The sequence below is a fragment of the Galeopterus variegatus genome, unplaced genomic scaffold (assembly GCF_000696425.1).
Source record: "Galeopterus variegatus unplaced genomic scaffold, G_variegatus-3.0.2 Scaffold81, whole genome shotgun sequence".
NCBI lineage: Eukaryota > Metazoa > Chordata > Mammalia > Dermoptera > Cynocephalidae > Galeopterus > Galeopterus variegatus.
Genome location: NW_007726192.1, coordinates 986,359 through 1,007,977, shown reverse-complemented (window position 1 = coordinate 1,007,977; position 21,619 = coordinate 986,359). Strand labels below are relative to the sequence as shown.

The window sequence follows — 21,619 nt, the reverse complement described above, 5'->3', positions numbered from 1 at the left end:
TCAAGATACAGAACTGCTAGAACAAATACAAATGTCATGTTGGCCCTTTATCATCCGTCCACACACACACACATCTCTGTCCCTTGGCAACAACTAATTTTTTCTTTGTACTGTTTTGTCATTTTGAGAATGATATATAAATGAAATCGTATAGTGTGTAACATTTTGAGGTTGGCATTTTTTACTAAGAATAATGTCCTTGAGAGCCATCCAAGTTGTATGTATCAGTAGTTTGTTTCCTTTTCTTGCTGATGATTTCTGGATTTTTACCAACCCTATTAATATATAGCTCAAAATAGAAATAAACTGTGGTTGATCTTTTTGGCATTCATTACCATGGTCAATCTATGTGCATGTAACACAACAGAGCAATGGCAAGGAGACTCTTATGGGGGGAGGGGCTAAAACCAAGTGCATTTTCATACATCCTGGCAAATAATTAGCAGGTGACCCTTTTGCCTTCTTTGTAAAAATAAGTCACTTTCATCGTTATTCCTTCCTGTTACTTTTGATATTTCTTGATTTTTCTTAGGGTCAAAACAGCTCCACGTGTCTCTTGAGTGGTAGTGTTTTGTATGCATTGGTCTGCCCTCTGCCATTTCAATCTTATTTCCCATGGGATTCTTGCCCGCCAAGCAAGTTGGTATATGCTCTATTCCCAGTGTGATGTGCAGTTTGCTGCACTGTACCCTGGTTCATGCCAAGATCCCAACGTGAACTGCTTTTCTATATCCGTTTTGCCAGTTTTAGTCTGATTCTTCCTTCAAAGCTCATCTTAAGTTTCATCTTCACTGTAAGATTTTCCCCCTACCATGCTTCCATTTAAATTCCTGTAGCAGTTAAGATCTATACCGTGCATTTAGAACTTAGCATATAAACTCTTATTAATTTTCTTTCATTTTTGTTTGTCATTCCCCAAGTAGATTCCTTAAAGGGTACGGAATGTGATCTTAGTACCTTTTAGTATTCCCAGTACCAATTGAAGAACCTTGAGTCTGATTGGTTTTTAAAACATGTTGGCATGATGTCAGGAGGTTTGTGGGTTCCACGAATACTGGGTAGAATATTGCTGATAATCACTAATGATACCTCCTTGTTTTCTTTTAGTCTTGTTTGTCATACTAGAAGATAGCTTTTCACTTTAAAATAAATGTTTAAAGTAATTAATCTTTATAAATTATATTTACAGTTTATCTCCATACTCCTACTTCATTCAAAGTGAAGGATATTAATGCAACAGCTGTTATACTTTCTTGGCGTTTATCAGGCAGCTTTGCAAAGATTAATCTTTTATGTCAAATTGAAATTAGTAAAACTAATTCAGTACAAGAATTGGTGAGTAAGATTCTTCTATAAACTTTGTAGTTATTTTGGATAAGACAGTTTTCAAAAAGAATCCAGAAAATTGATGTGTAAGCTCTCAGATTATTTATTATAGAGATTTACTAAGAACCAAGAAAGACATCATATATCAATGTAATAACAGCATTATACTTAGCATTTGAAAACAATCATAATACTAGACATATAGAATGTAAATTTGACTTTTACTACTCAGAATGTTCCCAGGTCCAGTATAGTAAGTACCTGGCACGCAGCTAGTACTCAGTAAATTTGTGAATGAATGGGCAGTTTTTGCTGTACTTTAGCATCAGTTAATGGATTAATTGGCACCATGAAGTGCAGCAGTGGGAGCAAGTTATAATTGGTAATTGTAAGTCAAAACATGACTTTTTAATGCATTTTAAATATTTAAGTTGACTTTTATACCACACCATCTTGTAATTTGTGGTAGGTCTAAAACAAATGAAATTGTACCTGAATATTCATTTCAAATTTATTGATTTCTAGAAAAATCAGTCAGAACTACAAAATGTTTGAAAGCTTCTTTGTAATAAGTAATTAGGAGCTCTGAGACTTTCCTGAAACATGCAGATCCTCAAATTTGTCTAAAATTGCTTCATTTTATTTAGTTAAAGTAAGTATTTGTTAAATATTTACTACAAGTTCAGCACCATACTAGAGGTTCTAAATGACATATTAACAGAAATGCATGAAAGATGATGTCTGCCTCCAAGAACCTTCCAAATATCATCTGAACGATATATTTAATCCTCAAAGTCTTCTCAAATTAAATTATGTTAAAGTTTATTACATCATCATTAGCCATTGACTGATTATCAAAATTTTATCACCCTCTGCATAATTTAATTGACCATTATTACTTAGAGCCAATATTTGGATTTAAAAGACACCCCCATTTTTTTTTTCCTTTTTGTCTTTTTTCGTGACTGGTAACGGGATTGCAACCCTCGGTGTCGCGCCCGTACCGCGACCGGCAACGGGATCACAACCCTCAGTGTCGCGCCCGCACCACGTTCAACCAGTGAACGGACCTGTCTCTATATGGGATCTGAACCCTCGGCGGGAGCGCCGCCATGCTCCCAGCACCACACTCTACCGAGTGCGCCACCGGGCCGGCCCGACACCCCAATTTTTTATTGCTATTACAGAGCATAACCACTGACTTGGCATGTATATAATAATTAAAATATTATAGTGAATGAACTTCCTTTGGTCTTATATGTGCAGACTCATGTGGACATAAATGTTACAACTGTGAAGGCTTTCTTACTCCAAAAAATATGTGTGTGTGTGTGTGTGTGTGTGTGTGCGCACATATATTCATACACACATGGCATATACATATATATATATACACACACATATTTATTTGTTTTCTAATAGCGGAATGTCACTATCAAAGGAGTAGAAAATTCAGGTTATCTCACTGCTGTGGGCAAGTTAAATCCATATACTATGTATACTTTTCGGATTCGTTGTTCTACTGAAACTTTCTGGAAATGGAGCAAATGGAGCAATGAAAAACAACATTTAACCACAGAAGCCAGTAAGTTAACAAAGTGATTTATGGCTAATTATTACTGTGTATCCTGAAGTTTTACAACTTTGTTTTAAAGAAAATGTTATCAAGGTGCTTAGAAGTAGGGGAATGCTTAGATAAATTGTGTAGTATCTGCTAATAAAATATCACACATACATTTTAAATGATGGTTTTAAAAATGTGATAATACAGAAAAGTGTTTGGCATAAGTTGCATGAAAGGACTGGGCTTCCTGTCTCCCATGTGATTGCAACTGTGTTAAAGTGACGCATAGGAAACCAGACTTGAAATGGTAGTAAGATTATTGGGTGACTTTTCTCTCACTCTTCTTTTCCTGGAATTTTAATAATGCCCCTAACTCAGATTGCCATTTGCTTGAAAACAATTATTAAAGAGAATTGTTAGAATTTGTATTTGTGAGCTAGGACTGAAAAGTAATGTGGCCAAAATGTCTTGAACTTTCATTTCTGTAGTGTACCTAGGTCAAAATAGGTATAAAATCAGGTAACTGGTTTTCTGAATATAATAATTTCCAGAGACAGAATGGTATTCTGTCCTTGAATAATTAGATGTCAGCTTTTAAAAAAAACAAACAGAAACTTAGAAATAGGTATAATTTTTAGGAATCATTCAACAAAAGATAGCAAAAGCTTTATTTGTACTTTATAATATAGGAAATATAAAACTTCTTCAAAAAAATTTAGCAAACAGTAAAACAAAAAGTGATAGATGTTAATGTAGATTTTGCCTCTCCACATGGAAGAATAGAGATGAGGGAGCTTTGCAATATGTGTAAGAATTATTTGTATCATCAAGAATGAAACCAGTGCATGAGTCCAGAAAGGGATTGAATTAGTTATCTATTCCTATGCAACAAATTACCCTAAAACTCCATAGCTTAAAACAGCAAACATTTATTATCTCACAGTTTCTCTGTGTCAAGAAATTCAGTAGCAGCTTAGTTGGGTGCCTCTGGCTTGGAGTCTCTCATGAGGCTGCACTCAGAGTGTGGGTGGGAACTGCAGGCTTCATTGGGGTAGAGGACGCATTTCAAGGTGGTTCACTCATGTGATTATTGGCAGGAGGCCTCAGTTCTTCACCCTGAGGCCTCCTTAAGGGCTGCTTGAATATCCTCATGACGTGGGAGCCAGGTCCTCCCAGAGCTAGTGATTGAAGAGAGAGCAAGACAGAATCCACAATACCTTTTATGATCTAAAATCAGAAGTAACATACCATCACATCTGCTGTAGCCAATTGGTCACACTGATAGAGTCGGGGCCAACCCTGATGCAGTATGGGACCACACAAAGGCATGAATATCAGGAGGTGTGGGAATCATTGGTCATTTTGGAGACTGGCTGCCACAGGAGCTTTTTCCTTCAGTTAATGAGCTGTTGTTGCCAAGAGGAAACATCTTATTTACGCCTCGTTGACATGAAGGCATTAATTCACTTAACAAATATTTACTGTTTATGCATTATGTGTCAGGAATTGTTCCAGTCACCATGGATATAGTGGTAAATAAATCAGATCTCTGCCTGTGCAGTTTATAGGATACAGGATTAGAAATAAACTTAAAAAATAAATAAATATGTATATATATATGCATATATAGTATCTCAGGGACAGATGAGTGCCACAGAGAAAAATAAGGCATAGAAAGCGGGCTAGGAAATGAAAGCTGGGTAATGAAGGGGTGAAGGGAATTGTCATTTTAAATTGGACAGGTAGAAAAGATCTCGCTAATGAGGTAATATTTGAGCTGAGCTATGAAAGAGGTAAGGAAGCAAGCCCCTGGTTTATCTAAGGGAAGAGAGTTCTAGGCAGAGGAAGAGGACACAGAAAATGCAGAGAGCCTGAGACAGGTGTCCTTGGCATGTCTAAAGCCAGTGTGTGGCCAGAGCCAACCTGAGGAAAGGGGGATGAGAAGAAGAGGGGCAGAAAGACACCTAGGACCAGTCAGGGAGAGCCTCAGGGGGTTTTAAGGGGCCTTGTGTTCTGCAGAAGTTGAGAGCTTAGCTTTTCCTTTGCTTCATCTTCTAAGTGGAAGGCTCTGAACTGCTCCACATTTTATTGAGAATTCCAAATACCCTAGAAAAAAATGTCAAGCACCACTGTCCCAATTATTGATATCGTTGACATATGCATTTTCAAATACTAACTTCTAAATCTCCTTCCTAGTTCCTTCAAAAGGGCCAGATACTTGGAGAGAGTGGAGTTCTGATGGAAAAAATTTAATAATCTATTGGAAGGTAAATATCTCATTTTCCTTAACATTTAAATGACTTTCTTATGCTAAACTGCATAACTTACATATAGTACTTTGGTTATAAGGAGCCAAGACTTCCCACACTGGTTTGGTTTGCAGTACTGCTGAGAATCTACCCTGGCTCCTAAAAACCCCCAAATTCCTCATCACTCTTAGTTCACCACAGTCATTTGAGTGAAGATCTTCTGTCTCAGATCTGAGCATTCTTTAGTTTGAATTTATGGGGCCTATAAAAGACCTGAGGATTTCATGAATTCCATCCCCCTCATTTTAGTTAGAAACACAGCCAGAAATTACAAGTGAGACTCCCAAATGTTTATTAGATTTTTCTTCTGTGAATAGGAAACTTTTTATATATTTTATGTATAATTTGTTTCCCTTAAATAAATTGCATTATAATATGCCAATTATAAAGTTTTGTATGGTTTTGTAACATTTTCAGATAAAATATGAATTGCATTGTATTTTGTTAGTTTTTCTTTACTATAGCATTTTTTGTTGCTATATTTTTTAATATTTGTTTTATGAATACCAAAAATATGAAGTTATTTTCTACATTAGATTTTGTAAGAGTAGTGATAATAGGTTTCCTTTAAGTAGTGAATTTTGTAATTGAAAGTAAAACATAATTTTATTTTTATAAACATTTGACATCAGTACAGCTTTGAGTAAAGTGACGCATTTGTGTGAGTTCAGTGTGAATCTGTTGCATTGGGGAGGTTTGTATCTGGCTGTCGCATTCACTGTGACTCTTGGTTAGAAAACCCCCTGGCTACTCTCAGTTGTCTGTCTGATTTCATGATAATATAGCAACAATTACACGAAGTACTTCAATGTAGAGATAGTTTGGAATATCATTCAGACTAGATGAAGATTTAACCAAGGACTAAAAATATTGAAGTGATTCATATTCTAACATCAGTGACTAGGTTTATGGTGTGGCCATTTGCCAAAGAAGACAATGTTTGAGTGGAAAATTATGTTGTTGTGGACATACTGGGTCTTTCAAACATGTGCCACTGGAATATATTCAAGTAGAGCCCAGTAGGTGGTGGTTTAATGTAAGGTTCTGGAGCTCAGGAAGAAGTCAGAGCGAAAGATACAGCTTTGAGTAGCACTTAAATGGGATCACTCAGGGGGAACATGCAGGATGAAAAGAGGACCAAGCGTGGATCCCCAGGTGGTAGCATATAAAGAGCCGGCAAAGGGAGAGGACCCAGCAGAAGAGACTGGGAAGGTCATGGGGCAGGAAGACCAAAGAAAATAGTATTATGGAAACCACGGGAGGGGGACAATTCAAGGAGTGACTGGTCAGGAGTGTCACTCAAAGCCCATAAGTTTTAGGACTAATGCCTGCCCACTGGAGTAGGCCATTGGAGAGTTTCAGAGACCTGCTGGAGCAGTGTTGGTATCAACATCAGTCTGGATCAGTGGATCCCAAACATTGCCCTATAAACTCTGGCAATTGTTATTGTTAAGGTAGCATCCAGTGTAGACTTGATGGCCTTGCCTAGTCGCAGTCACTTTTTGCAAATTTTTATAACAGAATTTATTTTTCTGCTTTTCATAGCCTTTACCTATGAACGAAGCTAATGGAAAAATACTTTCCTATAATGTATCATGTTCATCAGATGAGGAAACACAGTCTCTTTCTGAGATCCCTGATCCTCAGCACAAAGCAGAAATAGAAGTTGATAGAAATGACTACATCATCAGTGTGGTGGCAAAAAATTCTGTTGGCTCATCCCCACCTTCTAAAATAGCTAGTATGGAAATTCCAAATGGTGAGTACTTAAGATAATTTAGTATATAAGAGCAGGAAATTAAAGTGAAAAATTTTGATGTTACTTGCACTTTTATAAGGTCAGCATTCTTCTCATGTATTCTGCTGCTGCTGATATATAAGGAGGACAAGCAGGTTAATGTCTAATATTCATTGAGAGAACAGTCATTATTATTGACCCAAACCATGTACACTGATGGATATAATAATTACTGTACCCAGTTACTTTATTGCATAATCTTGGAGAGTTATGATGGTGGATAGTACTCTTAGGAGGAAATATTTTAACAGTTTATTCAAATATCATTTTTGAATTTCTCTCTAAGACAATGAGAGTATGCTATATTAACTAGGCTGTTTTGCAAACTATTAGGCGGGAAAAAAATACTCATTTTAATCTGCAGCTTTGATAATAGCAATTCTTTATTAATAGGAATTCTTTATTGATAAGAAAGTTTTTCTAAAGTCTAAATTAGATCTTCAATATAGGCTCTTAAAAAATAACTGCGGAACTTTAAAATTATTTAGTGCATGCCTTTAAATTTCATGGATTACCAGTGACTAATACATTACTCCTTAGCATCTACTATGGCAGCTTTTTGAGTCATGAGTTTTAAATAACCACTTCCACCTCTTCCAGTTAATTCCTCTTTCAAGTCATTTCCTGTTCCCTGCTGCTGTCCTACCCAGTAGGACAGTAACTACCCAGTCCTAGAGGAAGAAAGATTGGTCTAGTTAGGGTTCTCTGAGTATCTTTTCAACTCTTGCTTGAGGCAGTTTCTTATTGCTTATTACTTAGCTGATCCTTTGTTCTGTCTGAGTTGGCCTTAGGAGGATTAGGAGGAAGATGTAGGAAAGCACAGTACATTTCAGAGATGCAGAGTGCTGGCCAGAGCCCAGATGGCATCCATGCTGGAGTGGCCCCCGGGGCACTGTATGGCCTGCACAGGGAGGTAGGGGTTAGAGGAAGGCACACTAATGGCTCTCCATTTTGGCCAAGCAAAAATAAAAAATAGAAAGAGATGGTGAACTTCATCCATAAGAAGATAATCTTGCTGATACAGATAACGTTTTTCATTGTTCTTGCAATGATACACAGTAGCTGTGTTGTCTTTTAATTCAAGAACTATAATCCTACCTTTTCCTTGTATACCTCAGAAGATGATAATTTACAGGAATAATAATGGTCTAGTCATCAGCTTTCAGACAATTACTGAAGCCCCAAAACAAATCATCATTCCTTGAGGATTTCCCAAGTTGGAGTCTCTGCAGCCTCAGTTCAGGTTTACACTGTGGGTTTTTAATCACATTGAGTCAAAAAGCTGTTATGTTCAAAGTCCTCTGTATTCTAAGCCATAATGTCGTCTGGTGTTCAATAATAACTGCTTTATGAATGCAAATTTTGTTCAAGAAACCTTTCTATGGCTTTTTACTGAATCCTTAAATTATTTATAGAAATTACTTCTCTTATTACTGTGGGAAATTTCCTTCTCCCTTTTGACCACATTGCCCTAATCTTCACCCCAATTCTTCACCCCCAGCATCAGGCTTCACTTGTCACCCAGGCTGAGATCTGGCAGGATGGGGCACAGAACCTCACTACAGCCCCACACCTGTCTCCTCGCCCCAGCCTCTGCACCTTGCCCCTGGTGTCCCATGGGGTGCGGTGGAGACTCCCCCTCACCCCCCACCAGTGCCCATACCGCCATCTCCCCAGCATCTGCATCTCAACAGCTGCCCCTGCTCCTGCTGAGCCAGAATCCCCTCAAGCCCAGCTCTGGGGTAGCGGTCTTCCTTGAAAGAAAGAGAAAGGGCTGGTTCATCCTTCCCTTGCATCTGTTCCAAGCCTGCTCCACAAGCCATTTGCCAGGCCGCCTGTTCTCAAGGAGCTGGTGTTTGCAATGGAGGAGGAACAGGGGATGCTTCAGACTGTCCATGGCTACCTTCCCTAGCCTCCGCCTCCGCCATCACTGTGCATTGCCATGTCCCCTCCAGTGCCCTCATCTCCATCCCTGTTCCCTCAGCCACATCCTTCCTGGCCCTTGATCCTCGTGTCCTGGCCCTAGCATGTCACTACCTGGTCCTAGGTGCTTGTTTTATTATATTTTTTCAGCTGCTGTATCAATTGGTGTGTACAGGCAGTTGTAATAGCTGTTATGATAAAAATAACACAACAAAACTTCTAACCTTTGCTTAAGGTTTATCTAGTTTGAACACTATTTTATAATTTCTGTGCAGCAAAGTAATTTTTATAACTCTTGTCCATTTTCTTGAGGTTTGCCTTATTGTTTTTAACACCAGTAAAATCTATTTCTTTCTTGTTGAAGATGATCTTAAAACAGAGCATGCTGTTGGAAAGGGAAAGGGGATTCTCCTCAGGTGGTATCACAACCCCAATGTGTCTTGTGACTACGTGATTAAATGGTGCAACTCATCTCAGTCCAAACCCTGCCTAATGGACTGGAAGAAAGTTCCTTCCAACAGCACTGAAGCTTTAATAGAGTCTGGTAAGATGAACTAGTGTCTCTTAATTAAAGTTTTTCAAAAATATTTTTAAAAAGCGACACAGTTGTGACTGGGTACATTGAAGTGATCATTCTCCTTTCCCACTGGGTGGGTGTGAGTTGGTTTAACTTTCCTAGAAGGTGGTTTGTGGTAGTATGTGTGTAAAAGGATTCAAACCCTTTGTTCTAATTACTTGTCCAGAAATTTATTCTAAGAACTAATCACAGAACAACACAGATTTACATCTATGATTGTTCACAGCATTATTTATAATTGTGAAAATTTCAAAACAATTCAAATTGGGAACAAGGAAATGAGTAAATGATGGTACGTCTGTAATATGGAGTGTTAATAAGTAGCATTAAAAATTCTGTCAAAGATTTAACAACATGAGGAGATGCTCATGAAAAAAGACTACAAAATAGTACGCGGTATGGTCTCCCTCATCATTCCTTGGCCTTTTGCCCACGGCCCAAGTCACTGAGGTTTGGAAGAGACTGGACGTGAAGGACTTGCACCCATTACCACTTTCCCTGAGGCAGGGCAGGGGCATCCGTGTGGGAGTGGGCACAGTGTGGGTGGGGGCTTTGACTGCTGATGAGCCGGGAGCCTCGTTGGGTGCACTGCTGATGTGATGCAGCCTGAGAAGTTTAGCCACCGAAGACTCGATAACCTGCAGCCTTGTCCTCTGGAATTAGAGCTCTCTTTCCAGTATCATCATTCCTTCTGAGTAGCTGCTGAGGGTGTGTCGTGCTTGTCCACATGGGATTCCTTGAACCTGTAGAACACCAGTTGTCTGCACGCTCAAAAGTGAGATGGTCAGTCTCTAAAGTCATACAATCCAAAGAAAAACATGATAGACTTGTCTCAATTTTAACTTTTCTTCATGGAGTAATTTTCCTTAAGTGTTTGCTATGTGCTGGCAAGTACTAGGTAAATATTAACGGAAAACTCAAACCTTACAGGGTTTAGTTTTGTAACCTTACAATACTCACAAGCTCTGTGGGCACATGATAGGAGAACTAATGCTTTAGCTACACTACAATAATTGCATTCCACAAATTAAATGCAATCCCATATGCTGCCATTTCCCCCCCAGGCATTGTCTTCTTCCTAGACTACCACTGATGACAAGGCACTGTCCACATGTCACTTAATGGTGGCTTTCTCTGATCTTCTCAGGCTCTCTTGGTCTCTCATTTAAGGTTCCACAGCATCTGATATGCTCCCCTAGTGTAACACATTGTCATGCGATCACCTTTGCTCATCTGTCTTCCCACTGCTCTGCCAGCACCTCCATGCCAGCAGCCTTGTTTTGTGCATCTCTTGTTCCCTCGCTTTCACACACTGCCTTGTACCGGGGAGGCATTTAAAAAGGACTTCTTGAAATGAAGTTAAGGTACTTCCCTTGACTGTCTTGTGGAGTTAACTCACCCAAGGACACTTAACGCAATGCTGCAAAGAGCACTCTAAGGCCCAGTTCCTTTAACACTGCAGCTTCAAGGTGGAGGGGAACTTTTAGTTCTGCTTCTTGGAGCACAGAGAGAGCAGTGGTTTCTTTCTAACCCAGACATAACACTCTGTAGGGAAGGGATTTATAGAGACATGATGGGGACCTGGAATGGGTTAGTAAACTAACCCTAGATGAATTCTGGGAAGAAGTCGGCATTATTTGATTTTCAGGAACAAAATGTAATCCTTGATCACCTTTTTTCTCTTCAAGGCGATGTTATCTTATAATACTAAACTTTCATTACAATTGAAGTGAATTGTTCAGTTTTTGTTTAGTCAGTTTTCACTCTGAATATTTACCAATTTTGAAAATTCAAATGTAGTGTTTTATAAGAGGAAGACATCTATTTAAAATTAGCTTTGGAAATTTTGGAGTAAGTTATTATAAATTTGATATTTCTAAAATAGATATTCATAGTTATATATATGTGTTATATATAAAAGATGGTTTTGTGTGTGTGTGTGTGTGTGTGTGTGTATTTATGGAAGTTTACTGATTTGTGTTCATTCTACAGATCAGTTTCGACCAGGTGTAAGATATCATTTTTTCCTGTATGGGTGCAGAAATCAAGGTTATCAATTATTACGTTACATAATTGGATATATAGAAGAATTGGGTAAGTTAAGTGGGTAAGCTTATCTTTTAGAATTCAAGGTAACATGAAAAATTATAAATTGAAAACAATAGTAATAGTAGAGTCTAAAAATAGATTGAATTAAAATGTTTAGCTCAAGGAAGGTAAAATAATTCGTACAATGAATTTAAAATTATTTGATTACTTATTCTTAATCCATTTGTTTAATTTTTATATTTCACAATTTTACTGTTGTCATTGAGAAAATTAAATCTTAACTTGGATGTCAGAAATATTTAATTTGCACTTACACAAGTTTTAAAAACTATTAACTTAACCAGGATTATCAGTAAAGATAGGAAATATAAATGAAGTCTGTTTGAGTAGTCATTGGTTGCTCCCCTAGATACATGTCTTGTCTAAAAGTTGCATCGTAAGTTCTACTTATTTTCTAAAAATATTTTTTGGTCTAAGGCTATTAATGTATAAGCTTCATGATAAGAGTGTTTATAATAATATCTCTGAAAGTTTATGATTAAATAGAGAATAAAGGTTTACTTCCAAGGACAGCTGTTATTGAGGCTAGAAATCTCATGAAACGTGGTCTTACTCTGGGTTAATAAACTTTCCTTCAGCAATTGCCTTTTTCCTTTTACAGCTCCACTTGTTGCACCAAATTTTACTGTTGAGGATACTTCTGCAGATTCAATATTAGTAAAATGGGAAGATATTCCTGTGGAAGAGCTTAGAGGCTTTTTAAGAGGATATTTATTTTACTTTGAAAAAGGAGAGAGAGACACATCTAAAATGAGGGGTTTGGAATCAGGTAGGTAAATTAATAGCCTGAGTGTAGTGTATTTAGAAGTGTCTCGTTAACCACAAAAGAGAAAAGAAGAAGAAAGAAAATGCTGCGGGATAGTTTAATAACTGGTTTCCAAAGCTGTCTGAAAATTAGGAAAGTGAAAATGCAGTTGTAATATGAATGAGAGTTTTAAGATTTTAGTATGTAATAAATGACATGTGCAGTCTTTCAGAAGTCATTTAAATCATTTATCCTGAAGCCTTTGTACTTACGATAGTGGAGGAGAAAAACTCAGGAATCCAAAGAATGGCTTCATAGTCTCCACTGAGCCTCCCTTGTTATCTGCCAAAGAGCCATCAGCAAGTTAGCCTCTTCCTTAGCCACGGCCTTAGTGAGCTGGGAAACCTAATTGACTTGATTGAGGATGTGCATATCCATTAAATCTTAAAAAGTACAGACAGTCCTTGACAGTTGGTAAGTGTATGTCCAAAGACCTTAACGAATTCTCAAATTTAAAAATACAAAACTGTTTATACAGATTTCTGACTTTTCAAATTATATTTATGTTGGGAGTCGGATGTTTCTTATTCATAGCTGCATAACACAGCATATCATCTTTTCAATTTGAGGGCTTTCCTTTCCCTTCATGGCCTCTCCTGGAAAGAAGCCTTTTTAATTATTTAATGCCTGGCTGCCAAGTAGTGCACAGCAGCGCTGCGTGGAGATGCTCATCGGGCATTATCTAAGTCACTCCACAGAGCAGCCGCATGAAGTGTGCACCTCTCCCCAGGGCACTGAGTTCTGCATTTCTTGAACTTTCACAGTTGCCTGGATGAGGAAAACCCTAAAAACCAAATTCGACAAACATCCAGAATCTAGTGCAATGTTCCTCAGATGCTCAGAAAATTTCCTCTTAAACCAGTTAAAATTCTAACATCTGGCTTTCAGTTAGACCTGGTGGACTGGTCACTAAAGTTAAAGGAGAAAAAAAAAAACCATAAAGCCACCAGGAGAAAGAGAGCAAAAGAGGCAAGACAACCCCAAAAAAGAGGAGTCCAAAATTGGGGGGTGAAGTAGGGCGAATGACTTAAACAAAGTGGTCAGTCATTGAAAAGTGATTTGATTCATCCCGCAGGACCAGGTATTGGAGGCAAATGGTTAGGATGAATCTGGGCTGAGTAAAGGGGGTTGATTGAAGAAAATCTCCCTGAACTGAGGGACCTGAGTATATAGAGTAAAAGGATCCATTAAGTAAACAGTAAAATAAATAGAAAAAGAATCTGTGCCACGGTGTGTCATGAATTTTCAGAGTGCCTAATGTATGAAGAGAAAGCCCTAGAAACGATCAGAGAGAAACAGGTCAGGAGTAAGGATGGCGGCAGGCTTTCCAGCAGCGCTCCAGACACTAGCAGGTACCACAGCCGTGTCTTCAAAATACTCAGGGAAAATGAAGTTCAACCTAAAATTCTGTGCTCTGCCAGTCTGTCAAGCAATATGAGAGTAGAATGATGACATTTTTAGATACACAAGGCTGCAAGTATTTCCTTCCCCTGTGTTGCTTTTCTGAGGAAGCTACTAGAGGAGTGCATCAAAATGGGGAGATGCAGTGAGTGAGGAAGACGCAGGAAGCAGCAGAGCGGAGGGCAGCGCAGGAGAGACGACTTCAGACACTTAGAGAACCAATCATAGGCGGGTCCGACTTGGGTTGTGGTGGTTTTTCATGCTCTTAGTAACAGAAAGGCAAGTGACTTTATGGGTTGCCAGCTATATGCCAGGCATTATTCCGGAGGATACGTATGAGAACTTCACACAGTCCTGTGAGGTGAGTTGTGATCTCTACTTCATAGTTAGAGATCTCAAGTAGAGAGCGAGGTTAAGAGGGTGGCAGCCTGCAATGCTTCCAGTGCGCTGCAGAAGGCAGGGCAGGAAGAAGGTGTGGAACTGGGAGTTTGGTGTGTTTCACCACGTGGAAAATTGTATTGAGTATTCATTGGAGGATGTGGGAAGAATTAGGAAGTGGCACATAGAAAATCAAGCATATGAGGGAAAAAAGCAATTATAACAGGAGAAAAAGAAAGGAAACATAATTATACTGAGCAATTTGTCTTAGCAGTAACCCATATTTCTGTGAGCATAGTAAACACTGAATTCACCAGATGTTCTGATGTTTCTATATGAGTGCTGTGGCAGGGCAGAAAGGGTAGTGGTAGTGTGAAAAGAGCTAAATCTTCGTCTATCCTTACAGGAGTAGATGATGTCTAAAATTTAAAAGTCAACTAGCTATCTAAATTTGCTTTGTTGAAATATGGAGGTAAATTTCCAAAGAAACTGATAACATGAAGTGATTGTAGAGATAAGGGGAGGGGCTGGTAGGGAACTGCTAGTTTTTGTTATTAGTCATTTAGTGCTATTTATTTTTTTAATTATCGTCTTGCATTATTTTGGTTAAGATTTTTAAAAATAATAGTGTAAACAATTCTTCACACTTTTCTTTTGAAGTTGATTCACAGGCTTCCTCATTCGTCTCTCATTTGAGAATTCCCAAAGCACTGATTTGTTTTCTGAGTGGTTTGAAGTCGTCTCTATTGAATTGCCCTCTGCTCCCTGCAGTCTCTCCCTCTGACTCATAGGTAGGATCAGGCTTGGGTTATGGTGGTTTTTCATGCTCTTAGTAACAGAAAGGCAAGTGACTTTTATTGATTGCCAGGTATATGCCAAGCATTATTCTAGGGGATATGTATGAAAACTTCACACAGCCCTGTGAGGTAAGTTGTGATATTCTACTTCATAGTTAGAGATACCCAAGTTGAGAGTGATTTAAACATGACTGTTGGCTGGCAGAGGTGGAACTTGAGTGTGGCTCTGGCTGGCTCCAGAGACCTTGGCAGGGGGTGTCCAGCAGCCAGACTCACCTGAAAGGGCAGTCAGTGTCACAGGTATAAGTAACCATATGATTAAAATGGTACAGGGATTAGTAATATTTTTCATTTTAAAAATAGGTCGTTCCGATGTAAAGGTTAAGAATATTACTGACACATCCCAGAAGACACTGAGAATTGCTGATCTTCAAGGTAAAACAAGTTACCACCTGGTGTTGCGAGCCTACACAGATGGAGGAATGGGCCCAGAGAAGAGCATGTTTGTGGTGACAAAGGAAAATTGTAAGTTAAATATTGCTGTTGAGGTGCTTTCTTAATGCATAGTGTTTCTAGCAATTTCTGGTTTATGTGGGAACCTCTCACCACCCCCCTTTTATTTTTAATTTTACATTTTGTTGCATCTTTGTGGTGTGTAGAGGTCAGTGTTAAAAGCCTATGAGATGAATTCATTTTTTTCTTGTCAGTTATTTGAAGCTATTTCCAAATGGCTACCCAAGAAATTCATGAATTAGATATATCTGAAGTCTAGAGGTCTAAATTCATGTTCAAGTTATATAATGATCAACCTGTTTAAAATGTTTTACTCCAGCTGTTTTGTGATTTTTAACATATCCAGGGAAAAGTGAAAGAAATATTCCAAAAAAATTGTGTGCAGCACAACACTCATATATTTGAGATGAAAGAAAAGAGTGATGTCCTTGACTGTCTTTAACTGGATCACGGGCTTATCTTCTACCCTTGAGTTGGAGTTCATGCACAGCTCTTAAATAAAAAGCCACTGGCCAGATAAATGAATGAATGAGTGAATGAATGAATGATCACATACACACACTCATACATAATCTATGAGGATATGATTCTCTAAAGCAGTGATTCTCAGTGGTGGTGGGAGTGGGTGGCACTTGGCACTGGCACATTTTTGGTTGTCATAATTGGGGGGTACTACTGGTATCTAGTGGTTAGAGGCCTGAGGTGCTGCTAAACCTCCTACAGTGCACAGGACAGCCCCATCCCCACCCCCAAGGAAGAAACGTATCTGGCCTAAGTTTTCGAAAGTGCCGAGGTTGAGAAATCCCACTTCAAAGAATTTAAATATAGTATAAAAATCATTAGTATAATATTAGCAAGTTTTTTAGTGTCCTGGAGCTGTTAATTTTGGGTTTTTTCCCCCCAATAATCTACCAATCTACATATATTCTAATATAAATTTATTCATACTTTATATCAAAAATGGTGATTTTAATATTTGCAACATTCTCTTTTCAGCTGTGGGATTAATTATTGCCATTCTCATCCCAGTGGCAGTGGCTGTCATTGTTGGAGTGGTAACAAGTATCCTATGCTATCGGAAGCGAGAATGGTAATGGTAACTGTGTTTACTCTTGCTGTTTTGTTCTTAAGGGCATGATTATTTAGTTTATGCACTAATAAGTACATCTTTTAAATTATAATGAGTTAGTAAAAAGTATTTGTTTTAGTCAGAATTAATGTTGAATTTTAAATTAAGCAAGAACATGACATATTATTTAAAAGTTTTAAAACTAAGAGTAAAAGTGTAAATTTTCCCTACTATTTTTACTAATAAGTTAAAGTAGCAATTGTACCAAAAAAATTTATTTACAGGTATTAATATGGCAATAGCTGTCTGCAAGGTTAAATGTAATTTAATGATTAAGATCTCACTTGTCTTAGGGACCTATTTAGAAAATCTAGTCATTTTTGGTCATTTACTCATTTATTCAACATATATGAAAATGGCAAACAGAATAAGCATGGTCCTTATAGACTCACAGCATAGAGGGGAAGAGGGACATTAAACCATAAGCATCCAATACATCTGTGTTTGCAGAGTGTGAGTGGGTACCAGGAAGGAAGGGAACCAGGGGCCATGAGGAGACTAACAGGGGACCATGTCATGGGAGGTGGTCAGCCAAGGCTGCTCTGTGGGAGAGTCCTAAAGGGTAAGGAGAGGGAAAAGAATATTCCAGATAGAGAGAATAGCTTCAGAGAGAGTCCTGCAATTGCAAAGAGCTCAACCTTCTGGACAGAGCCAGAAGAGCCGTGTGGCCGGGTGAAGTGGGAGAGAGCACCGAGTGTGCGCAGTATGGTCAGGCCAATTGGGAGGAGCCATCCTGGGCTGCTGTTATTCATACACAGGTCCTCACTGGCCTTAAAAATGTCACCATTTGTGACACAGAAGATAAAGTATTCTAGCAATCCTGGCTAATAAAATAGTAATAGTTGTAGAACTATAGAATAGCCTATTTTGGTAACTATTACTGAGTATCACATTTTAAAGAGAACTATTTGAATATAAAAAAAAAATACAGGGTAAGAAGGGAATTTAGAAATTAGAGTATTTTAGGCTCACGTTAACAAAGTTATTTTTCCTGCAGGAAAAATAATAAAGTTCTTTTTAATAGCTGTAAATATAAACATATGATATAACACTGACTTAGAAAAATCTCATTTTTGTTTGCATGTAGTTTTTGCTCAAGAAACAGCCTTTCGTTTTCTTAGCACAGCAGGTAACATACTCAGAACACACGGTTATCACCTTTATCACTCACTGTTTTTTAACCTCCTCAGTAAAGCAGTTGCATAGCGCCACAGCTGTTCCTTGCATAGTCCAGATCGTGTTATGAGCAGAGAACTGCGTAACCCAAATATGTTCCCTAAGTAATTGATCATGCTTAATCCAGTTTGCAGTTGAAAATTCTGGTTATATGAACAATGCCTGTATTTTATTTTGGGCTTGATAGCACAATTACTATCTTAATTACTTTTCATTTTCATGAGATACATAAGGTATTATAGTTCTAGAAATAGAATTACTGTTAATAGTTTTCAAATTGGAACCTCTCTGTGCATTGTATAGAAAGCTGTAGTGAATGATCACACAGTAAAGATCTTCCATTTTTATCTCAAATGTTCATTAAAGTATTTATATGAAACATCAAATAAGCCTAATGATTTATTATTTGCTGTTTAGTTAATAATCTTGTAATTATTAAATTTACTTAATTGTTCTTTATTTAAAGGATTAAAGAAACCTTCTACCCTGATATTCCAAATCCAGAAAATTGTAAAGCATTACAGTTTCAAAAGAGTGTCTGTGAGGTAATCTTTCATTTTCTTACATTTATCTTCTTTTCTTCATCTTTCGTGAAAAGTTTTTAACATGTAAATCCTAAATAAAAAAAGTATTGAGAAAATGGCATGCTTCAACATCTGCTGAGTTTCTAAAATTATTAATCTTAAATTGCTTATACCATGCTCTGTTTTCCTAATACTATTAAATAGCAAGGAAAATACCAGTGTGGAGGAAAAACGTGACTTTGTGTGTACTACGGAGTAGTAGAGGCAAATGTTTGTGAAAAAAATATAAAATATGCCCCTTTTTGCAGGAGGAGCATTGCAATAGCATTTAGTGCTATTCTTAATCACTGTTTTTAAATTTATTTCCAGGGAAGCAGTGCTCTTAAAACATTGGAAATGAATCCTTGTACCCCAAATAATGTTGAGGTTCTGGAAACTCGATCAACTGTTCCTAAAATAGAAGATACAGAAATAATTTCCCCAGTAGCTGAGCGTCCTGAAGATAGCTCTGATGCAGAACCTGAAAACCATGTGGTTGTGTCCTATTGTCCACCAATCATTGAGGAAGAAATACCGAACCCAGTAGCGGATGAAGCTGTAGGGACTTCACAAGTCATCTACATTGATATTCAATCAATGTATCAGCCACAAGCAAAACCAGAGGAAGAACAAGAAAATGACCCAGTAGGAGGAGCAGGCTATAAGCCACAGCTGCACCTCCCCATCAGTTCTACTGTAGAAGATATAGCTGCAGGAGGTGACGTAGATGAAACTGCAGGGTACAGACCTCAGGCCAATGTAAATACTTGGAATTTAGTGTCTCCAGACTCTCCTAGATCCACAGACAGCAACAGTGAAGTTGTCTCGTTTGGAAGTCCATGCTCCATTAACTCCCGACAATTTTTGATTCCTCCTAAAGATGAAGACTCTCCTAAATCTAATGGAGGAGGGTGGTCCTTTACAAACTTTTTCCAGAACAAACCAAATGATTAACATGTCACCCTGTCACTTCAGTCTGCCATCTCAATAAGCTCTTATTGCTAGTGTGACCACGTCAGCACTAAGCATTCTTGGAGGGATCCTGTGAAGTATTGTTAGTGAGATGGACTTCACTACGTGCGAGTTACACTAAAAGTGTTAAAGTGCTTTTAACATAATCTAAAAGCCAAAGTATAGTGACTCAGAATCCTCAGTCCACAAAATTCAAGATTTGGAGCCATTTGTGATCGAGCCAAAGAATTCTCAAGTGCTCTACCTTCTAGAAGCATTTCAAGCTTAATACTGTCTAGTACATAAATGCAAAACAAATCCCACAGTCACTGTTTTCCATTCTGTTGTTAATGGTTTCCTTGTATGTATGTTTTATGGAACTGCAAATGGATTTGCGGGCAAGGAAGTAAATTGTCAAAGTGACAAATGATGTTTATTTTCCTGACATTTACTCCATTCTAGATGAAAACCAAGCACAGATTTTAAAATGTTTAAGATTCTCCTCCTCTGTCCATAGCATTTACAAAAATTAATATAATTTTTAATGTAGCAACAGCTATTTGGTGTTTTGTTTGATAAAATATGCTGATTTCTGTGCCTACTGTATAATGGTTATCAAACAGTTGTCTCAGGGGTACAAACTTGGAAAATGAGTGTGACACTGACCAGCCCCAATCAGAATTGTGTTTCCTTGCTTTGTAGGTTTTTCAAACTTTTCTATTATTTTTTAACTTTTATGTTAGCTTCCATTATTGCAGTTGGTTGCCCTAATATTTGAAATTTAAATTTCTAAACCTGTAGATCCAAGTTTTATTTTTAAATTCATTTTATTTTGTGATACAGTGTCAGCTTTATATGAGCAAATTCAATATTATTTATAAGCATATACTTCCAGTGATTTACTATGTCAGATGACTACTAAGCAATATCTAGCAGCATTAATTATCCATGTAGTTTTAATTGGCTTTAGTGCCTCCTGCAAAGACCGTATTATTGAGCCCATAGTCCTGGCAGTGACCTTTGCCACCTCCTTGCTGGTGTTCCTCCTGCTTGTGAGTCTTAGCACTTCCTCCTTAAATGATCAGTCCCGACTCTAATCCAGTCCTCAAATTTTCAAATATAGAACTAAAGAGATAATGCTTCTTATAAGAACAGTTACTCAAGGGCTATTTCCTCTGTCATTAAACTGATTCAAATCAATGGGCATACCTGTAGTACAGGTGCAGCATTTGCCAGGTGAGCTCTGCAGTGCAGTTGTCTTCATTGCAGCATCCTCTGCCCACCCTTGTTTCTCATAAGTGATGTCTAGGGTGATTGTGGTTCTTTGAAAAGCAGAATAAAAACTAAAAAGTGTATCCAGTATTTTCCCTGCCCTCAGGTTGCCTATGTATTTTGTCTTTATTTTTTTGTCTTTTTCGTGACCGGTAAGGGAATTGCAACCCTTGGTGTGGTGTCGCCCACACTGTGCTCAGCCAGTGAGTGCACCGGCCAGTCCTATATAGGATCCGAACCCGCGGCAGGAGCGACGCTGCACTCCCAGTGCCGCACTCTCCCGAGTGCGCCACGGGCTCGGCCCTATGTATTTTGTCTTTTGATAGTTAAGGCAAAAGTACTTGAAAATTTGAAATATCTGAATAAGTTAACAAATGCTTGTTTTTTATCATCTGAGGTTCTGTAATGTATTTGCAAATAATCAATTATTTTTTTCTAGCTCATAATGTATCTTCTTAAAAATTATGTGGAAAAAAACCATAGGGTAACAATGGACAAGATCTGTTTATGTACTCTGTGTATGAACCCTGGTTTTAACTGCTAGGATTCAACTGAATTCCTGAGCTTCATGATATATAGGTATGTGGAATGAAATACAATTAATTATGTTCATACATAGTATATTTAAACAATATAATAGCTCATAGTAATTTTCAGTAATGAAAAACATATCAAACCAGAGCCATCCCTAAACAGAATTTTCTTTTGTCTTCCTTTTTATTCTCTTTGGCTCCTTCTCTCTCTTAGATGCTCCAGACACTTAGTCCTGGAGCTGCCTTCTGTCCCCTCCAAAGCTTGTTACCATACTCTGCTTACCCTCAACTTATGCCACCTCATTCCCCATTAGAACTTAACAGTCGCATTCTTTATCGCTTTAGGACAAGCATAAGTGTTGGATAAGGTAAAAGCTTATTAATCTAAGCTACACTAACCTGAGGTAACAGGAAAAGGCCAGAAGAGACTGTTTTATCTCTGTCATCAATATATAAGGCTACTTCAAAAAGTGCATAGAAAGATTCAGATTATCT

At 37.9% G+C, this 21,619-nt stretch overlaps 1 protein-coding gene across 1 annotated transcript in view; it reads left to right on the top strand.

Annotated features, from left to right (window-relative positions):
- LIFR (leukemia inhibitory factor receptor alpha) overlaps positions 1-20,691 on the top strand; it is a 43,099-nt gene extending 22,408 nt beyond the window's left edge. Inside the window, exons 10-20 of the mRNA XM_008579736.1 lie at positions 1,190-1,335; positions 2,749-2,911; positions 5,087-5,157; positions 6,745-6,958; positions 9,285-9,464; positions 11,490-11,591; positions 12,208-12,375; positions 15,351-15,512; positions 16,497-16,590; positions 18,272-18,350; positions 18,699-20,691. Of these exons, the coding sequence (XP_008577958.1) occupies positions 1,190-1,335; positions 2,749-2,911; positions 5,087-5,157; positions 6,745-6,958; positions 9,285-9,464; positions 11,490-11,591; positions 12,208-12,375; positions 15,351-15,512; positions 16,497-16,590; positions 18,272-18,350; positions 18,699-19,322 (2,003 nt within the window). The 3' untranslated portion in view covers positions 19,323-20,691. The remainder of the gene's footprint in view (positions 1-1,189; positions 1,336-2,748; positions 2,912-5,086; positions 5,158-6,744; positions 6,959-9,284; positions 9,465-11,489; positions 11,592-12,207; positions 12,376-15,350; positions 15,513-16,496; positions 16,591-18,271; positions 18,351-18,698) is intronic.
- The last annotated feature ends 928 nt before the right edge of the window (positions 20,692-21,619 follow it).